Here is a 25,657-nt window from a genome sequence, read left to right as displayed (position 1 = left end):
GGGGAAGAAGTCTAAGAAAACCACAGTCGCTTCCACTGCACCAGCCACAGGACAAGCCGTCGCTGATCCAACAAATAAAAAGAAAGGATTAATATCTGATACTACATGCTTAGGACTCGCCAAGACCACTTGGCAAAGTACCTATAATTTGATCGAAGCCGAAGAACCAAAGGTAACGGGAGTACAAGCTACAGCGGGTTCCAGTAGAAAATCTGATGGCACTTTGAAAGACTTGGCTGATTCTTTCCTTCATCGGATAGCGGCTCGGGAGCAAATTCTCCCATATACGGATGTAGTAAAGTGGGCAATTGAGGAAATACCAATTACAGATAGAACTTTCTGCACCAAAGATGGGAGAATCTTCAGTTCATTCAACGCTGATGATTTAAGGCAAATGTATCATTTGCCTGAGCCAGAAAAGAAATATAGCAAGGCATTTCTGGAGAAATTCCGAAATGAGAACGAAACTGAATCTGAACCCATTCACGAATGGAGGCAAAATCCGGCGAAACACAAGCATGAAACTTCCGGTAAGTACTCTGTGGATTCTCTTTGTTCTCCGTATTGTTATGCTGGGATAATGATGTGTAGATTGTGGGGGTTGCATGATTCTGCTAATTTCACTATAGAAATGGTTCCCTTGATGGAAGCGGCATGTAATAGCGAGATAATGGATTGGGCAACCATACTGTCAGATAAGCTAGCGAAATCAGTTCTTAGTTTTAGAACTAAAACTTCCGTCTCAGAAAGGATTATTCCCCCATTCTACTACAGTGCCTATATTCTAGATACCCTGTGTTTTAATTCTGAGTTTCCTATACTTGGCTGGAGGTGGACTCCACAAGACCCCACGCCTATTCACATATACCACCAGAAATTGTGGAAGACTTCCTACAAGCACCATTTGTACCAAGTCTGTAACGGCTTCATGTTACCCATTCATTATTCTATTTTTAATAAACCTGCTCCCAAAATTTCTTACCAAGCAGGGATTGATTTAACATCAATAGGAAGATGGTTCGGAGAGGAGAAATTTACTTATGTAAGAATTTTCGGCAGCCAAGCCGAACCTCATGTCTTTCCTTTGTACATACCTGACAAACTGCTGGCAAGGGAGATAGCCTATCAGATCATTGCTGAGGGAGTTACACAGACTCTCAAGAAAGATAAGAAGCAGGTCTGGCCCTCCTTTCCTCTGAGATGTGGTGTCTACGCTTTGCATGATTTCAAACATGCAGAAAAAGAAGCTGCAAAAATCAAATCATTAACTCTGGCAACTCTCCCAAGTAGGCGATTTGATCCCAACAAAGTCGCCTATAATGCACTTGAACAGGCCAAATTAACAAAGTTTGATCATGTAGAAGACCAGTTTGACGACCTGTTCTCTTCAGCTGAATCAATGTATCAGGTTAGATCGCTGGCCATAATGCAATACAAAGATGAAGGGTTAACTGAATTCAACAGACTTAGAGAACAGAGGTTGCAAACTCTGCCTCTAGATCTGTTAGCAACAACCCCAGCAACAAAACCAAGCGAGCCTGAACAGCAACATTCAAAGGAACCTCCAGTTACAACAAAAGAACAAGAGAAAGCGCAGGAGGAAACCCAGACTAAAGAGCAGGAGAAAGTGCGGGAGGAGACCCAGACTAAAGAGCAGAAACAGAGCAACATAGAAGTAAATGTGGATACTCATATTGATCCAAAACTGCTCCAGGAATGGCAGCAATTTGATTCTATTATCAGTAGTCTGGAATGTTCAAAGGACACCGAAACTTCGAAAGCAGCAGACACACAGGAAACCACTTCACAACAGGTTCCAAGTGGAACCAGCGGCCTACCCAGTTCAAAGGAAGTAGAAATAATACCAAAGGACCCCTCCGATCAAATCATTTTGCAGGTAGAAGAGATTCCTCCCTTGGATGTCTTCTATAGTCCAAGGCATAAAGCTGTAGTAAAACGACAAAGGAAGAGAAGAAGGACTGATCAACCTTCCCTTTTCCCAGAACAGACGGTCACAGTCAATGTGGTTTGGAAGGAGGAATTTGACCCCTCTGATGACTTAACAAAACTATCACAATATGCTGGAGCCTATTCGCCAGCAACAATAGACAAAGCATCAGAGGTGAGTCTTTATTAAAAACAAAAGACCACGAAATCTTTTTATTGCAGGCACAGCTAACAGAAGCACAGCAGAAAGCGGAGCAAGCAGAACAGCAATTGTTAACACAACAGCAAATAAATAATCAATTAACTCAACAATTGCAGGCAGAGAAACAAAAGATTGATCACAGTGCAATCCAGAAGCAGAAAGAGTTGTCTGAAGCCTTGGCACAACTGAGGGCAACAAATGAACAAATGCTGAAAACAAAAGATGAGCAGATTGCTCAACTATCAGCACAGCTTGAGAAGACAAAGGGCGTTCCACAGATAACTGAATTCAGAGTAGAGGCATTACAGATAAATAAGGCGTTAATAGCACAGATTAAGCTTTTATGTCAACAAATCGCCCAGGCGGAACCACTATGCGAATTGACGGCATCAATAAGTGAAAAAACAGAAAAGGCTAGAACAGAATTAGATCAAGCTGAAGAAACGATAGCTCAATTTCTTGACTGGCAGGATACTGATCAGGGACAAGCGGCAAATTTACCAAGAATTTTAGACTTGCATAAAGATATATTGTTTACAGAATGGCAGTCCCAGTTAATGAAAGCAGAGAGGGCAATTTCAAGGTGCAAATCAACCACAAGTAATTTGGTTGAATTGGTTAATAATACTCTCTACTTGTCAAACATGATTTCCCAATGCACTCCAGGTAAATTGACAGCGATGAGAACATTGGAGCAGTCATGTTATCCAGATCTAGAGGAAAAGGGGAGATTAATTGCTGGAATTAACAGTTTAACATGGGACACCTATTGGTTTTTCTTGGTAAAACCACACAGTCAAAGAGCCGCCCTCAAATGCCTTACAGATGCAATCGGGTATATTATCCCCGATATTCAGGATGCCACCTATGCCGCCCAGCTTAACTCTCGCCTCAACAGACCGCCCAAAGTGGAGCCGATGCTTGCGATAAGTCAGCTCAGGTTTAAAGGCAAACAGCCTACTTGATGATTCATGCCGCCGACTGCCAGGTTGCTAAGAAGGAGATACTCAAAATCATTTGATACCAATTAAGTAGGATTTCAGTTTCATAGATAGTTTAATTCAGTATTTATAGACCCTTTCATGTTTTTAGAAAGGGTCGTAAAGTTTTGTACTTGACTTAAAACCTGAAGTTGCACTACTGTACTTCAGGCATATTCTTTTATAAAACTGGACCAATCATTCTGATTTTGGCAAAGAAGCTTTTATGCAAATGTGCACTACTATCTTTGTTTGAAAGTATTTCTGCGTTAGAGGAAGAATTTCAAATAGCGATTGATGTTGGAGAGTGACTCGCAGCTCATATGGTACTATTATCTATGTCTGAATTCATTCTTTTCATATGAATTGTTATTTGATCGCCTTTGCTATTATCGAATATATGTATGTGTTTTAACAACATTTCTTTATTCCCTCCACTATTGGATGTTTATGGGATGCTTTTCTTTTGATCATATATGTATCGATGATATATAAGTGTAGCAATATTGCGCTAATCACTTTGTTTAACGATTTAAGCAAAGTAATCCTTGAATGAGTAAATGTCCATGTTTATTAGATGGAGTCATCTACATGCCTGTTAATAAACATAGATCATCAAGCGCTACACTTCAAAGTACAATAGTTCCCGGGATTAGTAGTAGTTCTTTTTATTTCGCTAATAAATTAAGTAGTTCGCCTATCATTAGATTAGTCAATCAATTCATTCATTCCGTTTATTCATAGCTGGGAAACTGGTCCCATTATCCCCAGTCGGAGCCACCATTCCAAACGGAAAAGGAGCTGTACTAAGGTCCGGACCGGGTGGTTATCCCCCAATGTTGATACAACGATTTTCGGGGCCTCAACATGACCCATGTGTCTTTCCAGCTACATTAAACTTCTTATAAGGAATAATATTCTATTTCTCATCTGCATCCTGAGGTCTTGTTCACTTCAGTGGCCATTTACCTTTAGCTTTGTCTTTCCCTTTCCAACCCTGCTAAGACTCTGTCTTACACTTCAATTGTTCATAACAGTGCTTCAAATTTCCAATTACTTCTTCAAGCGACCAAGGCTCATCATACTCAATCCAATCTTTAAATGCTAATGGTAAACGACTGACAAATCTCTGAACTTTGGCCTTCTTATCCTTAAGATACGATATATACCTCAATAACTCCAAGAACTTAGTCGTGTATTCCTCATTTGTCATTGATCGCATCTTTAGCTCATAGAACTAATTAGCTTTATTGTCATAGTACCTCTCTGACAAGTACTTCTTTTGGAAAAGCCTTTTGAACTCATGCCAACTCAACTCCTCTATCCTGATGTCTTTGACCCGCTTCACATCCTCCCACTAGATGTCTGCTTTCCCGTTGAGGCTGAAAATAGCTATCCTAACCTTCATGTTCTCTGTATAGTCATGCAACTCAAAGAAATTCTTCATCCCAAGTAACCATACCTCTGCATCTTCCGACTTCTTCAACTCTCCATCAAATGTAGGTGACTTGGATTTCTTGAACTCTTCAGGCAAATATCCCCTATCATTCCTTCTGTAAGGATGATAGCGATGATGTCCATGCTATCTGTTTGAACCAGAACTAGAGTAGAACCCATGTCCATCACCTCTCCTATCCAGTGTATCAAAGAACCTGCCATCCCTAACTGTATCATCCCTATCCAACCTGTGTCCACCATGAGATTTGCTACCATAGGCTCCATTAGTCCTGTCCTCTTATCCATGACTGATCCTAAGCGGTCCTTGTCTCTGCAAATTTGACAAACTCTGAAGGATAACTGCATTGACCTTTGCTTGTTTCTCCTGTGCCTTGCAAGTCTCTCTTGTGATTGAATGATTATGTCATTATTTGCCTTGTGACTTCTTATTTATGCCTTCAAACTTTTCAAAGTGGCTGCTATGTGAGAGGAGTACTCATCACCATGCTACTCATTTGATCTGTAGGGAGAGTCTCGTGAACTATAATCCACCATTTTGCTAGTAATCTTTGATCTCCTTCTTCCTGTAAGCATACTATGTCAGATAACCAAACATAAACATAACCAACATACCCCAACATAGTTTAGGGGAGGATATCTCGTCTGCAAGATCAACCAAATTAGCACGATACATGTATGATCATAATCATAACAATATATCAATATCATCTTAGTCATTATCCAATTACCATGCATGACAATACCAACTGCATACCATGAACTCATGCACAACAACCATGTGCATAACAATGTATGCATAACAACATATAGTCACTGACATGCATAACAAATGCATATCCAACCGACATGCATTCATGACAAACACATCCCAACAACAATATCATCAATTTCTACATGTCAACATAATTGCAACAATGACTATCTCCATGCATACACATCAAGCACATATACAACCTACATATAGGCATGACAAACACATTTCGCCCATCTAGTCCAAGTGTTGAACCATGCTCTAGTACCACTTTGTAACACTCTCCTCCCACATTTACCCAAGTTAACCAGCCTACCGGGGTAAACATGTGATGAAGAGTTACTATGATATGATTCAACCTCCTAGATCACCTTAAGGAAGTGGAATCGACAAACCAAAACCTTACTGACTTCCCTTAGGTGCTACAAGACCCCTAAGAGCTAAACCACCCTTCTAGGTGCCCAAACCCTGAGTTACCCTACTTTTTCACTGATTTGGACTCCCAGATGCTAGCATAACACTGCCTGAATTTGACTGTAACCTTCCAGTTGCATGCATAAGCTTGCAAGGGAGCAATTGTAGTCTTTTTCACCCAATTCTGTGCTAGCGACCGTAAGATCTAAGGCACTTTTTCAGGGCTAGTCTCCAGACCACTACCCAGAACTTAATGAAACTCTTAGAAATGATAAATGACACAGGGACAAAGCCTTCCATACAAACTTAGACAAGAACTTGACCTAACCAGGCCTAACCATGACAAACATTCCATCAAACACATCATGAACATGTAATCTACAGGTCATAATTACATATCTGAACATAGGGATCTCATACTTATCTGAGAATCGTCAAGAAAGTCTGATGCCATGTCACAATAGCTGCATTATCATCTATTAGGTTATACATCCATTAACCATTCATTTACTAATCAAAACATGATGAGAGTCATAACTAAAGTTTGTCATAAAGCCATTCTTATGATCAACATATAACTGGAATATTAACAATGATAGAACAACCATGAAAGGCACATCATAACAAGTATAAATACTCATGAAATACAAGAGGAAAAAATCTCTTATTAACACATGCAAAAACCAACTAAGTCAGGGACTTCTACGTACCACCCGACCATAGATTGGGCTGAACCAAATCTTTCTTTCATCCAATCACCCCCGTGCCATATTCCAAGCTTGAATGTGGGACTCACAACAAAACAATCAGGACTTCCTTAGACTTTACCGTGTATCCCGCCATCACTGGTCAAGGGATTCCTAGGCCCGAACCCTTCGTCTATACAACCAGGCTTTATTGTGTATCCCGTCATTATCGGTCAAGATATTCCTAGGCCCAAAGAAGAAACATACACTACTAGGCTTTACTGCAATCTCGCCATTACCGGTCAAGGGATCACTAGGCCTAAACAAGCATGGATGCCTCCGAATTTCTTCACCAATACCTTAAGGAATTTTCCCGTCTCCACCCTCAGGCTTTACTGTGTATCCCACCATTACTGGTCAAGGAATTTCTAGGCCCTTGGGAATTTTCCTGAGACCACCTCACCCAGTTCCAAAACCATTCGACAATCCAACTCAACCAAATGGAAGAATCCCATCACACCATGGTTATCTGGAAATGGAAAGGCAAGGCTGAAAATCATTGTCGCACCTGGCAAAACCCATGCCAATGACAACAAGAGAACCAAATACACACATGCATATACCATGCATGCCAAAATCAACAAGGAAGTCATACATGCATTTCTATACCTACAAGTAATCCCGCTGTAGTCGCTTGATCCAACTCTTCCTTGATCTTTGCTTCCCTTTGCTTTATTGTCCTTCTTTTGCCTTCCTTTCTCTAATTCTAGAGTGCTCCAAGAATGCTCTAAGTGTGCAAGAATATGAGAGACAGAGAATAGAGAAAGAACTCCAAAATTGAACTAACAAAAGGCTATGAACTGATCTTTAGACACCCTTTTATCATTGAGGCCTCTATGTTATGCTGAATTTTCTAAGTCTATCCATTAGAAAATTAATCTGTATTCTGTTGGTTTATTTCTTCTACTTGTAAATTTTGAACAAGTTATTTAAAACATATAAGTAACGAAATAAACACAATACAGTCTCAACGTCTACAGATCATCAACGGAAAGAAAACAAACACACAAGTGACACCGTTATTTTTGGACAAATATCCCGGGAAAAACCCAATGCAGGAAAACCGGTGCAGCTATTCTGAGGGTTTATTATTATGCAGTATTTCCTTGAGTACAACTGGGTACCTAACCGGCTCACCCAACAGAGAAAAAATACATGGCAGCAATACCTCTCTATTCGAAAACAGGTATTCAGAAGACCTGTCCCACGAAACTCTCTCTAGCGACTCTGAAGCTCTGCGCTGGCCCTTTTGGCCTCTGCGTCAACCTCCTACTACTCTGCATTAGCCTCAAACCTCTCCGCGTCAGCCTCTGGGACCCTCTGCGTCACTCCAGCTGCTCTCTATGTGGATGACGCAGTCCTTCAGGCCTCTGCGCTGTCTCTGCTGGGCTCTGCATGGCTTGCTTCGGTTGCTACTCTCACTCTCCGCTTCTGCACTGGTCTCTTGGCACTATCTCTGCCTCTCTGCCCCTCGCTGCCGATCATTGATTCGACTTTGCTTAGCAACCCAGCTCTAGCAAATTGAATCACTGATCACTTTGCTGTGTTCTCCAACTGACCCTCAAGCCTCTTCTTATACTTTTCCCGTTAGTCCTTCAACAACCGAGATTAAATCTCTAATCAACGGCTAAGATTAGATTTGGCTTGATCCATGACTTTTGGAACCTTCTAACCTAGTTTTATATTAATACCCATTATAATCTGTCCAAACCATTTCTGAATCTTGGAGATCTCATGTGCTTTAGCCTCTCCACCAATTTTCATGGCTAGAGCACATCCGATGCTACCCCAAATCAACACTCCCTCTTAGCGAGGATTGTGCTCTAGTAATACTCCTCACTGAGCATCACTCTGATTATCCGGCACTGGTACCTGTGCCGATGCTAGGCCTCCCCGCCCAACATCCTCTGCACTGCTGCATCCTGTATTGCTACCAATGGCCCTGCCATTGCCACTGCTACATCCGTACGGCAACTCCCTTTGCATCTGTGTTGTTGCTAGTCCATTCTCCCAACACTGCATCCCCCTCTCATCATGCTGCATTGTTGTAATATTTCTAATTAGCCATGGCTAATTGGAATATTCGATTTTGCTCAATTTTTGCCTTCTATAGTTATTTATAAATAAAAAGTGATAAAAGGGGACATAACTCACTTCTAAAATAAAAGTCACTTCCTAGTAGCACAATGTTGTGACTTAAAGGGGAGCAAAGGGGGCCAAAGGGGGACGCAGAGATGGAGCCCACGCAGACACTTGGAGGGACTGCGCAGAAGGAAAAAAACACGTGGCAAGAGGGGAATCACGTTGGAGGAGGTGAGCCTTGGGATTGAGAGAGGCAAAGGCTATAAAGGAGAGAGAATCCCCCTCATTTTGATAATTTAGTTATGAGCATTTGAGATAGTCACTTCGACTTAGAGCACACTCGCTGTTTAGCTAGTCTGCAGCACTGTTTAGTGCATTGAGTGTCTCCGTTCGGAGATCTCACCCTTAGCCCCGGGGGACTTCGAGTGCCTCCTCGGGCAAAGCATTTCAGCAGTAGTTTCATCAACATTTTGGCGGGAGGATTGAGCACCTTGGAGGACTGCGCAACACTGAGAGGGACGACGCAGTTCTTTCTGATAGAAGTTTGGATTGAGGGTTTGTAGTAGGATTTGTGTCGGGAGATTGAGTGGGGGATCAGCCCTTGCATATTGGAGAGTTTTGGCAGAGGTTTCAGGCAGATTTCTGGAGGGTTTCATTCAGTGGCAACGCAGAGCATTGAGGGACTGCACAGAACCCCAAGGGGGTGATTTTCGGGGGTCGGCTATTCCAGGAAAGCTTCCTGGGTTTTTCTGGGTTTCTTGAGTAGAGTCCGATTTCAGAGTTTCAGCGTTTTGCGAGGGAAACAGCCCCAAATCCTCATTTGATTTCTAGTAGCAGCAGCAGCACGACAATTCTCCAACAGCTTCCACGCAGTTTTGAGAGAGGCCATTCCTTTGCTATTATGAGTGTATTTCTTCACTTGCCTTGTGCAAGATGAGGTGCCATCTTTCTGATCACCTCCTATACTCATTCTATTGCTCAGTATAATAAAATGGCTTAGCATTTCTCTTTGCACTTTTTGAGTATCTACTTATATTGCATGTTTATATTATTATATATTGCACCACTGTCATTTTTATCATTTTGAGTTTCCCGGTTATTATATCATTTGTACGTATTTGGTTGGAGTTTACTGGGGTTTTGGAGAATATCTCTGAAACGGGATATTACAGTTGTATCAGAGCATAGTTCTGGCTCAGCCTGTGGAGCTAGCAATCTATGACACTGGGGAAAAACCCTACATCTGTTACAAAGGTAGGAAATACAGAGACACTAGGCGTAGGTTGGAAAATACCTATGGAGAGGGAGACTGTGTTCCGGTAGTGAACGCAAAACAGGAGGAGCCTGTGGTGGACGCAAAGCAGAAGGATCCGATGGCAGACGAGGACGGGAAGAGATTTGCGAATATGCTCCTCAAATCAGTACAGGATCTGTCGAGGCAGATTGAGGTGATGGGGTAGAGATTCACAGCACTAGAGGCCAGACAACGTGAGAGCCCACGGGTTTTTCAGATTGGTGAGGGATTGGGTGCATTCCATCATTTGCCAGAGCAGCGTAATACTGCGCAGCAGGTGGCCTCGCATGCCCCTACATGCTCTACCATGCCCACTTTCTTAGGAGCAGACACGGGGCCGAAACCCAGCAAGAGGTAGAGCCCGGTCATATGGGCGATTATTTTGCAGAGTACCAGGCCTATGGGTAGGAGTTCAGGGATTCTCTTTCATTCAGAGACTTTGTTCAGCTCCAGCAGGATAGTAGACCCTGCGACCATCACAGAGGGTACCGACATTACCATGATGGTGACACCCACCGTGCAATGAGTAGATTCCACTTGCCTACGTTTGATGGTTCATCAAACAGTTCGACAAAGTCTTGGGTGGAGAAGCTGGACATTTATTTCTAGCTTAACCAGATGTCGGAGACAGAGGCCATCAAGGTGGCAACGTTGCATTTGGATGGTGAGGCTTAGGATTGGTGGTTTCATGGGATGGTTACACTCGGACATTCCACAGTGATGACATATGCCGAGTTCACCAAGAGATTAATGGATCAATTTGATCGGAGGGATCCAGAGCAGCATTTTGTTGACCTAACGAGGCTCAAACAGACAGGGAGCCCAAAGACCTACATTGCAGATTTCTTGAGGGTCTCAGTGATGGTGGCAGATCTATCCACGGCATGGAGGATCTATATGTATGTTGAGAGGTTAGCAGAGCCACTTCGGGGTTTAGTCCAATCCACTAGAACAGCCACACCCGAGGACGCCATTAGCAAGACCCGGGACTTACAGGATGTCTTACCGAGGACTCGAACACCTTACCCCAGAGACAGACTTTCCAGTCTAAGGGAAGGATGTGAGGATTCCACCTCCAAAGGGGAATCTAGGACGAGTGTAGATTGACGATGATGCAAGGAGGGAGTTGAAGAAGAAGCAGTTGTGCTTCACTTGTCAAGAGCCGTGGGCACCAGGACATAGATGCGCTGCTGGCAAAGCACATTTTATTGAGGTCTTCTCCGAGTGCAGTGGGGAAGAGGATGATGAGGATGATGTGGAGGCAGTAGATAGTCACGCCGTGCAGGGACCTTTGCCACCTCCACCGCCAGCAACAGGTGGTGCATCTTTTGCACCTACCGAAGGGGCCCTTGCAGCATTGCGAGGAGTTCCCAAGTATCTGACGCTATGCGTACGGGGGACAATACGTGGCCAGCGAGTATCAGTTTTGGTTGACAGTGGGGCAACCCACAACTTCATCGATGCACAGATGGTTGAGCGGAGAGGTATACAGACAGAGAGCTTCGATGGGTTTTCAGTTTTGGTCCCAGGAGATCAGACCATGATGTGTGCTCGTTATGTTCCAAAGCTATCAGTGACGATGGGCACCTACACATTGATTGACCACTTTTTCGTGGTCGATATTCTGGACACCAACATGATACTGGGTGTTCAGTGGCTCATCACTCTAGGGAAGGTCACGACAGATTGGAAGACCCTAGAGATGGAGTGGGATAATGAGAAGACGAGGAGGCATGAGAAGATACAGGGACAACACACATATCCGTCTCAGACTGTTTCGGCTCATCAGATGGAGGCAGTCTTCCGGACGGGAGATGTAGAGTGGGCAGTAGAGTTGCGTGCATTAGAGGCAGGGACTACAGGGCAGACGGTACATCCAGAGATACAGTCCATCCTTGACCAGTATGCCATAGTGTTTGGGGAGATTCCGCCAGGACAGCCACTAGACCGAGGATTTGAGCATACCATTGAGCTGGAGCAGGGTATACAGTCAGTGATTACTACCCCCTATAGGCATCCCAAGGCCTATCGGGATGAGATTGAGTGGGCCATTCAGGAGTTGCTGGCTCTTGGGCACATTCGGCCGAGCATGAGTCCTTTTGCTTCTTCCGTGGTGTTGGTGAAGAAGGAGGACGACACATTGAGGATATGCATTGACTACAGGGCCCTGAACAAGAGGACAATGAAGAACAGGTACCCCATACCCAGGATTGATGAGTTGATGGATGAGTTGAGAGGAGCATGGTTCTTCTCAAAGATTGATTTGAGATCTGGGTACCATCAGATTCATGTGAGGGAGCAGGACATTCCCAAGACCGCCTTCAGGTGTCACTATGGGCACTTTGAGTTCTTGGTGATGCCCTTTGGGCTAACCAACGCCCCCGACACATTTCAGTCCTGCATGAATCACATCTTCCGCAGTCACCTGAGGAAGTTTGTGTTGGCATTCTTTGATGACATTCGTATTTACAGCAGGACTTGGGAGGAGCATCTCCAGCACATTGAGACAATGTTGCATATCTTGTAGGAGCAGCAGTTCTATGCCAAACTCTCCAAGTGTGAGTTTGGGTTGACGGAGATGTTGTATTTGGGGCACATCATAGGGGTGGATAGAGTGAGATTCCACGAGGAGAAGATCAGGGCCATTAGAGAGTGGCCAGAGCCAAGAAACGTGACAGAACTCTGGGGGTTCATTGGCATTTGTACTTACTACCGGAAGTTCATCAAGAGTTTCTCACAGCTTGCTGCACCCCTGACAGATTTGACAAGGAAGGGGGATTTCAGTTGGTCGGATACAGCGCAACGAGCCTTTGACAGGCTCAAGGAGGTTATGAGCAATTGCCCAGTGCTTGCATTGCCAAATTTCACGCAGCCATTTGTTCTGGAGTGTGACATGTTGGGAGAGGGGATCGGCGCAGTATTGATGCAGGGAGGTCACCCTATAGCCTATGAGAGCCGGAAGCTCCTTCCACACGAGAGGTTGTATTCTATATACGACAAGGAGATGCTGGCCATCATGCATGCATTGGCCAAGTTCCGGCAGTATTTGGTGGGTAACAGGTTTAGGGTGAGGACTGATCACAACAGCCTCAGATTCTTTTTGGAGCAGAAGCAGCTACAGGAGAGGCAGCAGAAGTGGATCAGCAAGATCCAAGCATATGACTTTGACATTGAGTATGTCAAGGGTAAGAACAACGTGGTAGCAGATGCTCTTTCACGTAGACCAGCCACGTTGTCTCTTATGAGCTTGGACACAGACTGGAGGGCTCGACTCTTAGTAGAGTACTCCAAGGACAGGTTTGCATGTGAGGTTCTGGATGGGCAGGTGGCAGATGACAGGTACAGGGTGGTCGATGAGATCATCTATTACAGGGACCGGATCTTCTTGACTGAGGGGTCTCAGCTCAAGAAGAAGATACTACAGGCATCACATGATTCACCTTTGGCAGGCCATCAGGGGTTTACCAAAACCTACAAGGCCATTAGAGAGAGGTTCTCATGGAAGGGCCTCAAGGAGGATGTACTCCAGCATATCCGGGAGTGCGATGTTTGCCAGAGGAACAAGGGAGAGATGAGCCATCCCGCGGGATTATTGCAACCTCTTCCCATTCCGGAGGGGAAATGGAAGAGTATTTCGATGGACTTCATCACAAGGATGCCCATGGTACAGGGCAAGGATTGTATCTTTGTCGTCATTGATCAACTGACAAAGTACGCACATTTTTTTGCCATTCTGCACACTATACAGCAGCACAGGTAGCCGAATTGTTCTTCAGATAGATCTTCAGGCTACATGGTCTTCCTAAGACCATCGTCAGTGACAGGGACAACCGTTTCATGGGCGGGTTTTGGCAGGAGCTTTTCCAGTTGGTGGGGACGGAGTTGACACCGAGTACCAGTTATCACCCACAGACGGATGGGCAGACAGAGATAGTTAACAAGTGGCTGGAGGGCTACTTGCGTAACTATGTCAGTGGGCAGCAGCGAGCATGGCTAAAGTGGCTGCATTTGGGGGAGTACTGCTACAACACTACACATCACATGTCCATTGGTATGTCACCATTCTATGCCTTATATGGGTATCATCCTTTATCTTTTGCTGACGTGATGTTTGGTGATAGCAAGGCTCTGAGAGCCAAGATTTGGATCCAAGAGAGACAGGATATCCTCTGAGCTCTCAAGGATAACATGGCTACAACATAGAGCCAGCAGAAGCTGTATGCCGACAGGGGTCGGGTGGAGAGACAGTTTGAGGTAGGGGACATTGTCTACCTACGATTACAGCCATACCGACAGTCGTCACTGAAGCAGAAGGGGGCTGAGAAGCTCAAGCCCCACTTTTATGGGCCATACAGGGTGATACACAGGATTGGACAGGTTGCATATGAGTTGGAGCTACCCCAAGGCAACAAGATTCATAACGTTGTTCATGTATCATGCCTGAAGAAGGCATTGGGGCAGTAGGTGACAGTGACAGATGAGCTACCACCCCTGGATGATGAGGGGCATTTGGTGTTGCAGTCGGAGGCTATTATTGATACCAGGGAGGGGTAGCTGTGGAGCAGGACGGTCCGGGAATTCTTGGTGAGATGGAAGAATTTTCCGGATGAGGATGCCACTTGGGAGAGTGAGAAAATCTTGCAGCGTCCATCACTTCAGTTGCTTGAGGGAAACCAACATTTTGTCGGGGGAGATTGTAATATTCCTAATTAGCCATGGCTAATTGGAATATTCGATTTTGCTCAATTTTTGCCTTCTATAGTTATTTATAAATAAAAAGTGAGAAAAGGGGACATAACTCACTTCTAGAATAAAAGTCACTTCTTAGTAGCACAACGTTGTGACCTAGGGCCAAAGGGGGACGCAGAGATGGAGCCCACGCAGACACTTGGAGGGACTGCGCAGAAGGAAAGAAACACATGGCAAGAGGGGAATTACGTCGGAGGAGGTAAGCCTTGGGATTGAGAGAGGCAAAGGATATAAAGGAGAGAGAATCCCCCTCATTTTGATCATTCAGTTATGAGCATTTGAGATAGTCACTTCGACTTAGAGCACGCTGGTTGTTTAGCTAGTCTGCAACACTGTTTAGTGCATTGAGTGTCTCCATTCGGAGATCTCACCCTTAGCCCCGGGGGACTTCGAGTGCCTGCTCGGGCAAGGTATTTCCATTAGCATTTCAGCAGTAGTTTCATCAGCATTTTGGCAGGAGGATTGAGCACCTTGGAGGACTGCGCAGCACTGAGAGGGATGACACAGTTCTTTCTGGCAGGAGTTTGGATTGAGGGTTTGTAGTAGGATTTGTGCTGGGAGATTGAGCAGGGGATCAGCCCTTGCATATTGGAGAGTTTTGGCAGAGGTTTCAGGTAGATTTCTGGAGGGTTTCATTCAGTGGCAGCGCAGAGCATTGAGGGACTGCGCAGAACCCCAAGGGGGTGATTTTCGGGGGTCGGCTATTCCAGGAAAGCTTTCTGGGTTTTTCTGGGTTTCTTGAGTAGAGTTCGATTCCAGAGTTTTAGCATTTTCTGAGGAGGGGAACAGCCCCAAATCCTCATTTGATTTCCAGCAGCAGCAACAGCATGGCAGTTCTCCAGTAGCTTCCACGCAGTTCTGAGAGAGGCCATTCCTTTGCTATTCTGAGTGTATTTCTTCACTTGCCTTGTGCAAGTCGAGGTGCCATCTTTCTTATCACCTCCTGTACTCATTCTATTGCTTAGTATAATAAAATGGCTTAGCATTTCTCTCTGCATTTCTTGAGTATCTGCTTATATTGCACGTTTATATTATTATATATTGCACCACTGTCATTTTTATCATTTTGAGTTTCCCGGTTATTATATCATTTGTACGTATTTGGTTGGAGTTTACTGGGGTTTTGGAGAATATCTCTGAAACGGGATATTACAATTGTGCTACTGCATACTGCTATTGCACTGCAACTCAGTCACTAATAAGTAAGTAATTGATCCATCCAAATTTTGACATCCTTATCAGGCTAGAAACACTCCGGAATCCCGATGCTGAAGCTCCCTCTGCCGCTAACAAGTGCTCCCTCTACTGACCTCTGTGTTGCTGCAACAACTCCCTGCATCTCGCACTGTTGCACACCTCTTTGTGCCATCCTGCACTGGTGCAACACTCTCCGTGCCTCTCGCACTGTTGCAACCTACTAGCCTTGTGCTGCCCGGGGACTCCTGCACTGTATCACTTTCTGCCGCTTCATTCGCATCTGTTTCTACCGACATTCGCCAATCCTGCTACTCCTCTACGGGGCTTCCGTAGCAAGTTATAATCCAACAGGTTGGGTACCTCAAGGATCCTATCCCTCATTGCCTGTAGTCCTCATGACTACAGCTCGATGTATCCTCACCTCTTCTCTATAGGTATGTGGGCACTCATGGCACAATCGTCATCCTCCTAGACCTCCTTCTCTGCCTTCGTTGGCACTGCCTTAGAGTCAGATGCCTCTCCCTTGTTCTTCTTCCTCGGACACTGGTTGCACTTGACCTTGGAGAGGTCCTTCTTTTTCCTCTTCTCCTGCTTTCCCTCAGATGCCAGAGCTGCATCCTCTTCCTCTTCCTTCTTGATCTTGACTCCCTTGCTACTACTTCCTGTCTTGCTCAACTGCCTGATCTCCTCTTGGCGAAGAGTCGCCACAATTCTTCCCAATATGGAAGATCTGCCATGCCCAGTATACTCTAGACAAATGTCTCCCACTCCTTGGAAACTGCGTTTAGTGCGGTCCTCACCAACATCTCCTCATCCGGTGTGGCCCCTATGGAAGTTAGCTAGTCCCAGATCTCCTTCAACCGACCAAGGAAGTGATCTATTTGCTCCCCCTTCTGCATCTGGTATGACCGCAACTGATTCTCAAGTAACATCTTCCTCTGCACAAAAGTATGCTGGTACAATTTCTTCAGGGCTTCCCACATCTCATTTGTCGTTTCCTTCTCGGCAATATGTTGGACCACATGATCCTTGACCCCATCAAGGATGATGCACTTCGCCCTGGCCATTGCCTCCTCATACTTCTCATTTTCAGCTAGGTCAACTCGGATCACCACTACTCTCAAGGCGAAGGCCTTGATGCGATGTCTATCTAGAATGGACAGGATCCTGGCCTTCCAAACCACAAAGTTGGACGCCCCGTCCAGCTTGTCCTGATCCCTCAGCTCATTCATGGCCATCTCGCTGCTCTTTTGTCGACTCCTCCGAGTCTCACTACTTCCCTCTGAAAGTTCTCCTTTCGATTCCTGCTGAGTCTCTCTACTTCCTACCTGGAAGTTCTCTGCTAGACTCTCTTTGAGTCCTGATTTCCCTCTTGGAAATCCTTCTGCCAATCGTCAAGTTGCCCCTTTCCAATCGTCTGTGCACTCGCAACACTGATCCAGATTCCTTGGCTAGAAATCTGCCTCGGTAGCAACTCCCTCTACCTTGGTTTTGCCCTGTTAAGTACTGTTCTGACCATAGTACGCCACCAGCTTTGCTCCCGCAAACTGCCTGCAACTTCCTATGCCCCAGCAACTGAAGGTATGAGCCTCTAGGCTCAACGCAATCCTGGCACTAGCGAAAACAACTCCCTCAACCACTATGTCAACCCTCCTGGTCTCTGCATGGCTCTGCGTGAGCCTCTCTCTGCCCTCCTCAGGCTCTGCGCTAACCTCTCTCTGGCCCGGACTGGTGGCGCAGTCCCTCTGCGTCAATCCTTCCTCTGTCGCTTCTGCAAGGATCAACTTTCTATCACTCGGGACAACTGGTTCTGCTGCAAATGCTCTGCTTAGCTGATGCCTTCAGCTTTCCTATGATCTGCAACCACGTTCTGATACCATGTTGAATTTTCTAAGTCTATCCGTTAGAAAATTAATATGTATTCTGCTGATTTATTTCTTCTACTTGTAAATTTTGAACAAGTTATTTAAAACATATAAATAACGAAATAAACACAATACAGTCACAACATTTATAGATCATCAGCTGAAAGAAAAAAACACATAAGTGACACCGTTATTTTTGGACAAATGTCCCCAGAAAAACCCAATGCGGGAAAACCGGTGCAACTATTCTGAGGGTTTATTATTATGCAGTATTTCCTTGAGTACAACAGGGCGCCTAACCGGCTCACCCGACAGAGACAAAATACACAGTAGCAATACTCTCTATTCGAAAATAGGTATTCAGAAAACCTGTCCCACAAAACCCTCTCGAGTGACTCTGAAGCTCTGCGCTGGCCATTCTGGCCTCTGTGTCAGCTTCCTGCTGCTCTGCGTTAGCCTCAAAGCTCTCTGCGTCGGCCCTCTGAGGCACTGCGTAGCCTTTGGGACCCTCTGCGTCACTCCAGCTGCTCTCTGTGTGGATGATGCAATCCCTCAAGCCTCTACGCTGTCTATGTTGGGCTTTGCGTGGCCTGCTCTGGCTGCTGCTCTCGCTCTCTGCTTCTGCACTGGTCTCTTGGCATTGTCTCTGCTTCTCCATCCAGTACTCACTGCCCCTCATTGCTGATCACTGATTCGACTTTGCTTAGCAACCTCGCTCTAGCAAATCGAATGACTGATCACTCTGGTGTGTTCTCCAACTGACCCTCAAGCCTCCTCTTATACTTTTCCTATTGGTCCTTCAACGGCCGAGATTACATCTCTAATCAACGGCTAAGATTAGATTTGGCTTGATCCATGATTGTTGGAACCTTCTAACCCAGTTTTATATTAATACCCATTAATATTTTATTTTTCCTAAGTTTAGACTTAGTAACTCCATTAAAAATATTAATTATTTTAATATCTCCCAAACTGGGTATAATCTATCCAAACCATAAATGGGTCTTGGAGATCTCATGTGCTTTAGCCTCGCCACCAATTTTCATGGCTAGAGCACACCCGATGCTACCCCAAATTAACATATTATTCAATTTCTATTATTTTCCTTCAATTTCCTCCTCACATGCAACCTGTGACCTTTCACCTTCATTTTCTCCTATTTTCTATTATTTTCATAAATAAAATGCCAATTAATGCCTCTTTGCCTTTTCAAAGTCTTTTCCATTGCCTTTGCCAATTTCCCCTTAGCCATAATAAACCAAATGAACACCCACTAGGATGTTTTGCCCAACATTTATCTTGGAATACGTGTCCCATGACCTTGGTCTTATTTTGCCTTTATTAATTTTATTACATGGATTTTTAATCAAGGTTATTACACAAGTTTGGCATTTATGGTAGATTCCAGAACCAACTATTACTAGTTTGGAGCCTTAAATCGGATTGGTTTGGTCCTGGAACTAGTTGGACCACTGATTTTGCTAAAACCAATCAGGTTTTGATAACATTGGTTGAATGAAGAAAGGATGCTTGAGATAACCTTAGATGGCTACAAAGAAGGATATGGAACATAAAATGTACAACAAAGCACAAGGTCTATGCATCTTATGGGGAGATATAATTCTCTATAAGAAAATAGATTTGATATAAAATCAAATGAACACATAAGTTCAGGAGGGAGTTGAATTATCCCGAAGATTGTTAGTTTTGTGTAGCATCATATGTGCTCTAGCCATGAAAATTGGTGGAGAGGCTAAGGCACATGAGTTCTAAAGAAACCAAAAATCATTTGGTGAAATTCCACTCGCATTGTATTTTATTAAAATAATTAATATTTTTGATGGGGTTCATAAGTCTAAACTTAGGAAAATTAAATTATTAATGGGTATGAATCAAAATATGGGTGAGAATGTTCTAAATGACATGGATCAAGCCAAATCTAATCTTAGCCGTTGATTAGAAATGTAATCTCGACTGTTGAAGGACCAACAAGAAAAGCATAAGAAGAGGCTTGAGGGTTAGTTGGAGAAGACTCCAAAGTGATCAGTCATTCGATTTTTTAGAGCGGGGTTTGCTAAGAGAAATCGAATTAGTGATCAATTTGCAGTGAGGGGCAGTGAGTACGAGGCAGAGAGGCAGAGATAGTGTCGGAAGACCAGCGCAGAGGCAGAGGGCAGACACTGAGCCAGAGGGAGCCACGCAGAGGCAGAAGAGACTATGCAGAGGCCAGAAGGGCCTGCGTCATCCACACAGAGGTTGCAGGAGTGATGCAGAGGGCCATAGACACTACGCAGAGCCTTAGAGGGCTGACGCAGAGGCCAGGAGGGCTGACGCTAAGCTTCAGATTGTGCTAGAGAGGGTTTTGTGGGACAGACTTTCCTAATATCTGCTTTCGAATAGAGAGGTACTACTGCCGGATTATTTCTCTATCGAGTGAGCCAGTTTGGCACCCAGTACTCAGAAAGACTGCATAATAATATAACCCTCAGAATTGCTGCACTGGTTTTCCCGCATTGGGTTTTTTTGGGGACGATTGTCCAAAAATAATAGTGTCACTTGTGTGTTTGTCTATTTCTTTCAGTTGTTGATGCAGTGGGTTGATTAGAGAGACAAATGCAGTAGCTTGAGACCAGAGACTGATCAGTGCAGAGTAAGGTTGGCAGTAGTGCAAATGGCACAGTGTAGAAGTCAGCACTAGGGCAGAAGATTCAGAGGGTCAAAGACTAGTAGCAGTGAGATTCCAACATTCACATGGTATTATGCTGAACACAAGTAGTTTAATAATTTTGGGTGTTTTTCAGTTTCTTCTCTAAGCAACTGAGTTGCAGTACAAATTCAGTGTTAGCAGTGGCAGTGCTAGCAACATAGTAGACGCAGCATTTGAGAGGGAGTTGTAGTACAGATGTAGCAGTGGCAGTGGCAGTGTCATGGGCAACAGTACAATAGCACCAGCAACACAATGTTGGTGGCAACAACAATGCGGAAAGGAGATGCTTTAGAGACAGACAAACATACAGTTGGACATTGATGCTAGAGCACATTCCTCGCTAAGAGGGAGTGTTAGTTTTTGGTAGCATCGAATGTGCTCTAGCCATGAAAATTGGTGGAGAAAGTGAGGCACATGAGTTCTAAAGAACTGAGAAATCGTTTGGGGAAATTCCACCTGGATTGTATTTTATTAAAATAATTAATATTTTTAATGAGGTTCCTAAGTCTAAACTTAGGAAAATTAAAGTATTATTGCGTATTAATCAAAATATGGGTGAGAATGTTCTAGAAAGCGGATCAAGTCAAGTTTTAATCTTAGTCGTTGATTAGAGACTTAATATCGGCCCTTGAAGTCTCAATGAGAAAAGTATAAGGAGGCTTGGGGTTCATTTAGAAGAGACACATGGAGAAAACGAATTGATCTGCAGCTCGATTTCTGACGCTAGGAAGTTGAGAATTCGAACCAGGTGATCATTCCACAGCAGAGGGGTAGGGATAGTTCGGGAATACTGGACAGAGAGGTGGAGAGCCACTAGTGGAGGCAACACAACATCTAGAGGGACTGATGCTGGCCAGTTTGGGCCCACACAGGCCTAATGCAGAGCCAGAAGGGCCAGCGCAGAGTAGAAGCTGCCCTCCATGCAGAAAATCGGAACTGCCGTAACAACCAGGAGAGGTTGACACAGAAGTTCCAGGAGGCAGAAGAGACAACGCAAAATCTGACGGAAGGCCAACGCAGAGATAGTCGAGGTTAGCCAGTTATGTTGCCGGAACAGCCAGAATCTATTGGGTGAAGTGAGGTAATCTCGCTGAGTTTTCCACCATTATATTTTTTCTCTGTCACTGGATTGCTGGGAGGGCAACCAACATTGTATTCAAAACTACTGCTTAATAATAGAAAACCCTTAGAGCTGTTGCACTGGTTTTCCCGCATTGGGTTTTTCCGGGGACTATTTTGTCCAAAAATAATTGTCCTATGTATCTTGTTCTTTGCTCAGTTTTTTGTTTCATGTAATCAAATTTAAAGTAGTGTAGGTTACAGAAGTAATTTATTTCAGTATTCAGAAAATAACTTGATAATGTGTATTAAAATAAAGTAGGAGAAGTAAATTCAGTTTTGCTACAGTAGGGGTTCCTTGAGTGTAGGAATTTTAACAAAGATTTGTAGAAAGAACTTGTTTTGTGCCCAGATGAGTAGATATAGAACAATTCCAGATGTGCTGCGTATTGTATACAGACATATTAAATCAAGGTAACTGATCAAAGAATTACCAGTGAAGTTATGGTTTTTCCACAAGAAACAATTTTGTTGAATTGCTTACATTGTTTGTAAACAAACTTCTGTTTTATGATGTTTTCTTATCTTAGACTTAATTCTCCTTTCTACTCTTGCAGTTTGATCCTAATGGAAGGGAGTGCTTGACAATGGAAGGTTATAGAAAAATTGGTCAAATAATGCGTCAACAAGCTGATCAATTTAGTGGCGGCCGCCTTGTGGTGGTACAGGAAGGTGGCTATCATATTACTTATGCAGCATATTGTCTTCATGCCACTCTTGAAGGTGTCCTATGTCTGCCACATCCACTTTTGTCAGATCCAATTGCTTATTATCCAGAGCATGATATGTATAGTGAAAGAGTAACATTTATAAAAAATTACTGGCAAGGAATCATCTCGACCACAGATAAACGCAACTGATTAGTTTAGGATATGTGGTTGTGACTCTGAGTATTTGAAGCTGTTTTACAGCTGTATATGGATAAATGTTATTAGTGTGTTGCAACAATACGCTTTACCTTGTGTGTATAGTTTTATAACACTCTATGGTATCACTACCACTATGGGCCTGTTTAGTCCAAGTTTCCTTTTTAATATTTGCCAGTATAAAGTATATGATTTTCTTAGTGTGTAAAAAGAAAACTTCCCTCTCTCCATCACTTGTTGAATTTAATGTATTTATATACACACAGTTATATCTATCTATCAAGATCTAAACAACAGAATGTGCAAGAGTGGTATGAAAAATTTTCTTTTGGGGTTTTTTGATTGAAATCTTCTTTTGAAATTATTATGAGTTCAATACTAAGTTTCATCTAATGGATCTGAATAGCCTTTTCTTCTATGAATCTCGGAAAATGTTTCCTTCAGGCCAGAAATACGTTTCAGATCTCCAATATGCTTCTAGATGCAGAAAATTGTTCCGGAAACATTTTGGGTAATTTCTCAAGCATCTTGGAAACTTCTAGAAATTTAAAGTGGTTTGTTTTAAGCATTTTTCTTTAAGTAGTCTAATGAGGCCACAATTTTGACCAAAATCTCGCAGAAATTTTGGGAAATCTGCATTACAGCAGTCAAGATTTTAGGTGCCCCATGGTTTTTTGATGGTGCTGATTCCATTTCCACCATCAAAAAAGTGATTTAAACACTCCTATGGTTGAATTTTTTGAAAAGAAAAATGGCTGGATTTCAGCAAAAAATGGTTTTCTGAGCAAAATTGTGGCCTCGGTAAACAACACCTTTTTCTTTTCATGTTTGGATTTTTGATATTTATGGACAGTTCTTCTCTATTCTTCTGAATTTTATGATTTTGAGATTGAATTGTAAGGATCTTTCAAGACAAGGGAAACTAATTAAGAAGCCATATTGAGACAAGGGTTATGTGAGATCATGACATATCTTTCAGTAATCCAATGACACTCTCCTTTAATTTTATAGATAGTGTTCATTTGCAATGTCAAAGTTTTTATATATTAATAAAATTAGATCCCTATAAATTAAACAAATAACTAGCCCTTGGTAAAATGATATAATTAAATACATAATTCAATTTATTATCCTCAATGGTACTTTAGACCTGATTATGATCACTGCTAAGCATGCTTGATCATACAGACAGGATAGTGTATTACAAGTAGTCAATAGCATGAGCATGTAAACGTTATAATGTATTAGATCTGATTATGATCACTCCTGGCATGCTTGAGCATATACACAGACTAATGTATTACAAGTAGTAAATAGCATGAACATGTAGACGTGATAATGTATTCCAAGCAGTAAAAAGCATAGAAATTTGGGAGAAAAAAGTGTTTATATGATGAACTTAAATATTGAGACAACTAAAAATTACTTACATTTGCATAAGAACTTGAAGTAACATGCATCGTTTGACTTTCCAAATGGGCTATAAAACTTGAGCTTGGAGAGATCGCCAAATATTCACATAGCTTACATTGAAGCCAAAACTTAACGAATGCCTGAAGAGAAGAAGCTTGTTAAAGTAAATACCACCCACTTTAGATGGGTGCGTGTTATAGCTTACTAAATGTAGACATAGGATTTCAAATTTAGTAGAGCGCTTATGCATGCCAAGGTAAGTTAGAACTTAGAACCAGCCTTGGATCCATCTATTTTAAGTTGAATATTTATAGTTGATCTTCAAGAATCAAAACTATAAATTATGTCATTATATAATATGAAATCAACAACTTTGAATGAAAAGATGTGTTTGATACCTGCACGTTTGCTTTGAAATTCAACATGGTATTGAGTAAAGTGGTTTTGAGAACTTGAGAAGAGGAAAGTTGAGGTGTTTTTTGTTGGTGACGGGGGCTGAAGGGTGTAGTCGCATAGATGGTTCAGGAATGACATTGGTTCGAAATTCTGTTTGTGGCAACTGCCATGTAGTAAAATAATTGCTGTTGTCTATGTTAACAAAAAAATCCATCCTGGAAGAGGTTATTGCCTTGAGAAAGACTCTCGAGTCCCAGTAAGGAAAATCCATCCTGGAAGAGATTACTGCCTTGAGAAAGACTCTCGAGTCCCAGTAAAGAAGAGGAAGAGAAGCAAAAAAGTTGAAAAGGGAGATTGAGAAATATTGTTGTTGTAGTTGTGCCAAACACTAAAGTGGCAATATGAAGATATCAATTGTTGTATATGTTTTTTTAGTTCAAAATTCAAATACTATGCAGTTTTTGGCCTAAGAAAATGCAGGAAACTTGGTTTGCGTCATTTGATCTTGATGCCCTGCAAGGAGAAATTGCCGTTGCAGCTCATGAAAGCCCTTGCACCCGCAATGCTATTATAAGGAAGCATGGCATCTGTATTTGTAACTTAGTGTATTGAATGCCATTTCACAGTCATAGTGTCATGCAAGCTCTCAAACACTTCATTAGTCCACACTCCCTAACATCTAAATTTTCTCTAAAGGAATATGACCAATTTATCTTTCAAAGTTGAAGAGTATTTTGTTTGTTTGTGTTAATTTTGCACTAGTGCATTAGTATCACAATAGTTTTATCCTTGATGACCACATATTGATTGCCTTTCAATTATTGTTATTCTGCAGTTGGTTTGGTTTGTCTGATATTCTTTTTAGTTATTCTACATTTTCTTTCACCATTTTAGAGCAAATTGGATAAATGTTTTGTACAATTACAGAAAGGGCAAAATCAGGGGAAATATATAAAGAATGGGCCATGGATATTGCACAATTTAATTTAATCATGTAAATATGATGCTTCACTGATGGTGATGCATGGTATAATAAGGGGGAATATTAACTTTTTTCAAATTGTGTTTTTTTTTTTTCCTATTTAAACTGTATTTTTGAATACTTAAATGGATTAAACACTCTGCATTTGGGTTATGCAAATTTTAAAGTTTAAACTTAGTGATTTAATGGACAAAAATTATGTTTAAAAATAACTAAAATACAAAAGAATTAAATCAATACTATAAAAAAATTATGAAAATTTATATTATAACATGATTTTATAGAATGTATTATCATACATATAGATATGAATGTGCATTTCTGGGTATTGCAACAGAATCGCTTGGTATTAGAAGAGATACAAAACAAAATGCAATTGGCTTCCCCGAGTAAATTGAGAAAATATTTGGAAGAGATTAGTCTCCAAATAGGAAGTGGCATCACCTGTTGTTGTGTCTGTAAACAAAATCTATCTTTGAAGGAGAAATC

At 42.6% G+C, this 25,657-nt stretch overlaps 1 protein-coding gene across 1 annotated transcript in view; it reads left to right on the top strand.

Annotated features, from left to right (window-relative positions):
- Positions 1-22,545, top strand: part of LOC149219937 (histone deacetylase 8-like) — a 195,297-nt gene extending 172,752 nt beyond the window's left edge. The window contains exon 3 of the mRNA XM_089384564.1: positions 22,069-22,545. Within this exon, the coding sequence (XP_089240690.1) occupies positions 22,069-22,371 (303 nt within the window). The 3' untranslated portion in view covers positions 22,372-22,545. The remainder of the gene's footprint in view (positions 1-22,068) is intronic.
- The last annotated feature ends 3,112 nt before the right edge of the window (positions 22,546-25,657 follow it).

The sequence above is a fragment of the Pinus tabuliformis genome, chromosome Q (assembly GCF_031772625.1).
Source record: "Pinus tabuliformis cultivar Carrire ecotype Pingquan chromosome Q, CPIR1, whole genome shotgun sequence".
Taxonomy (NCBI): Eukaryota; Viridiplantae; Streptophyta; class Pinopsida; order Pinales; family Pinaceae; genus Pinus; species Pinus tabuliformis.
The sequence above is the reverse complement of the archived record's forward strand: the minus strand, read 5'-3'. Positions and strand labels throughout refer to the sequence as shown.